This window comes from Oncorhynchus tshawytscha, unplaced genomic scaffold, assembly GCF_018296145.1.
Source record: "Oncorhynchus tshawytscha isolate Ot180627B unplaced genomic scaffold, Otsh_v2.0 Un_scaffold_88_pilon_pilon, whole genome shotgun sequence".
NCBI lineage: Eukaryota > Metazoa > Chordata > Actinopteri > Salmoniformes > Salmonidae > Oncorhynchus > Oncorhynchus tshawytscha.
This window is the reverse complement of record NW_024609646.1, coordinates 265,001-269,803: the sequence shown is the minus strand read 5'-3', so window position 1 is coordinate 269,803 and position 4,803 is coordinate 265,001. Positions and strand designations below refer to the sequence as shown.

General features: G+C 44.6%; 1 protein-coding gene across 1 annotated transcript in view; it reads left to right on the top strand.

Moving 5' to 3' along the window:
• The first annotated feature begins 273 nt into the window (after positions 1-273).
• ccdc12 (coiled-coil domain containing 12) overlaps positions 274-4,803 on the top strand; it is a 39,889-nt gene continuing 35,359 nt past the window's right edge. The window contains exon 1 of the mRNA XM_042316620.1: positions 274-445. Coding sequence (XP_042172554.1) covers positions 362-445 — 84 coding nt within the window. The 5' untranslated portion in view covers positions 274-361. The remainder of the gene's footprint in view (positions 446-4,803) is intronic.

Genomic DNA, 4,803 nt, shown 5'->3' with positions numbered 1-4,803 from the left:
TTTGATGTTTTATTTTCATTGAAAAACATTATAGAGGCCTGATTGTTGATCATGATGTCCTGTGACATTATTGCAGGCTTTTCAGCCTTGTAATTTGATATAATTTTGCCTTCAACTTTTGCTCTAGTAAATGCATAGTTTTTTTTTTTTAAATCATATTTTATAAGATATTCTGAGGATATTAGTGTGTTATTATTTTGCACATCATTTAATACAGTAGGCCCCAGTAGCCTGCCTATTTGCTCAGATGTTCAGGCCATGAATCGATGCGCTCAGCACTCGCTTCTAAACCTTTGAGAGTAGCTACTAGCTAGTCCTATGAATCGATTTCCGAACCACGACATCACAACGTGAAACAAAAATGGAGCAATCGGTTGGTTCACTGCAAGAACAAGCATTAAAAAGGAAAGAAAGACTTAAAGCTTTGAGAGGTCGACAACTTCAAGTGAGTATCACCCAGCAATAACAATGTCTGTGTTGTAAACAGTACAAACATAGAATTAGCTAGCTCGCTACCAGCTGTTTGAGTTAGCTAGGTAACGTTAGCTAGCTGATGGAAAGAACAGGAGCTAGTTACACACAGCATTGCTCTTGACATTCGTTTGAAATGTACATAGCTAGCTAACGTTAGCTGTGCAGAACGGATTAACTGGAAGCTCAAATAACAGATTATACATGGTTAGCTAGTTAGCTAACTACTAGGCTAGCTAACTAGCTGTCTGTATTTAGCTTGCTATGCTAGTTAGCTATTTGTGAACTGATGGTGAAATTAGCTAGCTAGCTATGATGGGATAATTTACTCAAACATGTTAATTAAACATGTTAATGTTCATTAATCGACTGTTGATATTAGCTGAGAATTCTCAACTTTGTTCTCTCGGGGTTGTTTTGATAACTGGTCATGGGATTTGCAAGCAACAACCTGTCTAAATGACTATCGCCCCTTAGTAAGCACATCTGTAGCCATGATATGTTTTTGAAAGGCTGGTCATGGCTCACATCAACACCATCATCCCAGACACCCTGGACCCACTCCAATTCGCACACCGCCCCAACGGATCCACAGATGACGCAGTCTGTTCATGTGAGAATAAATTGACTAATGTCACAGTGCAGCGTTCAACACCATAGTGCCCTCCAAGCTCATGACTAAGCAAAGGACCCTGGAACTGAACACCTGCAACTGGATCCTGGACTTCCTGACGGGCCGCCCCCAGGTGGTGAGTGTAGGCAACAATACATCCGCCACGCTGACTCTCAACTCGGGGGCTCCTCAGGGGTGCGTGCTTAGTCCCCTCTTGTACTCCCTGTTCACCCACAACTGCGTGGCCAAGCATGACTCCAATTCCATCATTAAGTTTGCTGATGACACGGCAGATGATCACCTACGACTATGAGACAGCCTATAGGGAGGAGGTCAGAGACCTGACAGTGTGGTGCCAGGACAACAACCGCTCCCTGAATGTCAACAAGACAAAGGAGCTGATCGTGGACTACAGGAAACAGAAGGGCCATGTACACCCCCATTCATATCCACAGGGCTGTAGTGAAGCGGGTTGAGAGTCAAGTTACTCGCTGTCCACATCTCTAAGAGCTACAGAGGGTATTGCGTATGGCCCAGTACATCACTGGAGCCGAGCTTCCTGCCATCCAGGACCTCTATACCAGGCGGTGTCAGAGGAAACCCCTAAAAATTGTCAGACTCCAGCCACCCAAGTCATAGACTGTTCTCTGCTACCGCACTGCAAGCGGTACCAATGCACCAAGTCTGGAACCATCAAATTGTATTGGAAACACATATTTAGCAGATGTTATTGCAGGTGTAGCAAAATGCTTGTGTTCCTAGCGCCAACAGGTAGTATCTAACAATTCACAACAATACACACAACCTAAAAGTAAGAATGGAATTAAGAAATATATAAATATTAGGACAAGCAATGTCAGTGGCATTGACTAAATACAGTAGAATACAGTAGAATACAGTGTGTAAACATTATTAAAGTGACTAGTGTTCCATGATTAAAGTGGCCAATGTGTCCATGTCTATGTATATAGGGCAGCAGCTTCTAAGGTGCAGGGTTGAGTAACCGGGTAGTGATGGCTATTTAACAGTCTGATGGCCTTGAGATATAAGCTTTTTCAGTCTCTCGGTCCCAGCTTTGATGCACCTGTTCTGACCTTGCCTTCTGGATGATAGCGGGGTGAACAGGATGTGGCTCAGGTGGTTGATGTCCTTGATGATATTTTTGGCCTTCCTGTAACATCGGGTGCTGTAGACGTCCTGGAGGGCAGGTAGTGTGCCCCCGGTGAAGCGTTGGGCAGACCGCACCACCCTCTGGAGAGCCCTGTGGTGGTGGGCAGTGCAGTTGCCGTATCAGGCGGTGATACAGCCCGACATAATGCCACTTGTGCATCTGTAAAAGGTTCTGAGAGTCTTAGGGGCCAAGCTACATTTCTTCAGCCTCCTAAGGTTGAAGAGGCGCTGCTGTGCCTTCATTACCACACTGTCTGCATGGGTGGACCATTTCAGATTGTCAGTGATGTATTTTTATTGTTATTTAAAAAAAAATCTTATTTATCCAGGCAAATCAGTTAAGAACAAATTCTTATTTTCAATGACGGCCTATGAACAGTGGGTTAACTGCCTTGTTCAGGGGCAGAACAACAGACTTTTACCTCGTCGGCAACTTTTCAGTTACTAGTACAACGCTCTAATCACTAGGCTACCTCCCGCCCCAAGTTAAGCAACTTGGAGCTTTGCAACTTGAAGCCAAGGAACTTGAAGCTTTCTACCTTCTCCACTGCGGTCCAGTCGATATGGATAGGGGCGTGCACCTCTGCTGTTTCCTGAAGTCTGTGATCAGTTCCTTTGTTTTCTTGAGGGAGTGGTTATATTATCTTGGCACCACCCCGCCAGGGTCCTCACTTCCTCCCTGTAGGCGCTCAGGCCTACTACTGTTGACGTCTGAAAACTTGATGATTGAGTTGGAGGTGTGCATGGCCACGCAGTAATGGGTGAACAGGTAGTACAGGAGGGGGCTGAGTACGCACCCTTGTGGGGCCCCTGTGTTAAGGATCAGTGAAGTGGAGGTGTTTCCTACCTTCACCACCTGGGGGCGGCCAAGAACCAGTTGCACAGGGCCGTGATCAGACCCAGGGCCCGGGCTTAATGATGAGCTTAAAGGGTACTATGATGTTGAAGTCTGAGCTATAGCCAATGAGCGGTCTGACATAGGTATTCCTCTTGTCCAGGTGGGATAGGGCAGTGCGATGGCATTGTCTGTAGATTATTTGGGTGGTAAGCAAACGGAAGTGGGTCTAGGGTGTCAGATAAGATAGTGATATGGTCCTTAACTAGTCTCTCAAAGCACTTCATGATGACAGAAGTGAGTGCTACGGGGTGATAGTCATTTAGTTCAGTCACCTTTGCTTTCTTGTGTACAGGAACAATGGTGGACATCTTGAAGCATGTAGGGACAACAGACTGGGATAGGGAGAGATTGAATATGTCTGTAAACAACAGGACCCTGAACAGCTTCTACCCCCCCCCCCAAGCCTTAAAACCTAAATAGTTATCCCGGGTTGCTATTTAGTTAAATATTTAACGATCTCCATTGACCCTTTTTTGCACTAACCTTTTTGACTCATGGGGCGGCAGCGTAGCTTAGTGGTTAGAGCGTTGGACTAGTAACCGAAAGGTTGCAAGATCGAATCCCCGAGCTGGCAAGGTACAAATATGTCGTTCCTGAACAAGACAGTTAACCCACTATTCCTAGGCCGTCATTGAAAATAAGAATTTGTTCTTAACTGACTTGCCTAGTTAAATAAAGGTAAACACTGCAGCTACTGTTTGTCACTTTATTCCTAGTTATATGTACATATCTATCTCATATTACCTCGTACCCCTGCAAATGGATTAGGTACTGGTACTTTGTGTATAGAGCCAAGTTATCGTTACTCAGTACCGGTACCTTGTGTATAGAGCCAAGTTATCGTTACTCAGTACCGGTACCTTGTGTATAGAGCCAAGTTATCGTTACTCAGTACCGGTACCTTGTGTGTAGAGCCAAGTTATCGTTACTCGGTACCTTGTGTATAGAGCCAAGTTATCGTTACCCGGTACCTTGTGTATAGAGCCAAGTTATCGTTACTCAGTACCGGTACCTTGTGTGTAGAGCCAAGTTATCGTTACTCGGTACCTTGTGTATAGAGCCAAGTTATCGTTACCCAGTACCTTGTGTATAGAGCCAAGTTATCGTTACTCAGTACCGGTACCTTGTGTGTAGAGCCAAGTTATCGTTACCCGGTACCTTGTGTGTAGGGCCAAGTTATCGTTACTCGGTACCTTGTGTGTAGAGCCAAGTTATCGTTACTCGGTACCTTGTGTGTAGAGCCAAGTTATCGTTACCCGGTACCTTGTGTGTAGGGCCAAGTTATCGTTACCCGGTACCTTGTGTGTAGGGCCAAGTTATCGTTACCCGGTACCTTGTGTATAGAGCCAAGTTATCGTTACTCATTGTGTATTTTATTATTACATGTTTTACTTTTCTATTATTTCTACATTGTTGGAGGCCCGTCAGTAAGCATTTCACTGTTAGTCTACACTTGTTGTTTACCAAGCATTTCACTGTTAGTCTACATCTGTTGTTTACCAAGCATTTCACTGTTAGTCTACACCTGTTGTTTACCAAGCATTTCACTGTTAGTCTACACCTGTTGTTTACCAAGCATTTCACTGTTAGTCTACATCTGTTGTTTACCAAGCATTTCACTGTTAGTCTACATCTGTTGTTTACCAAGCAT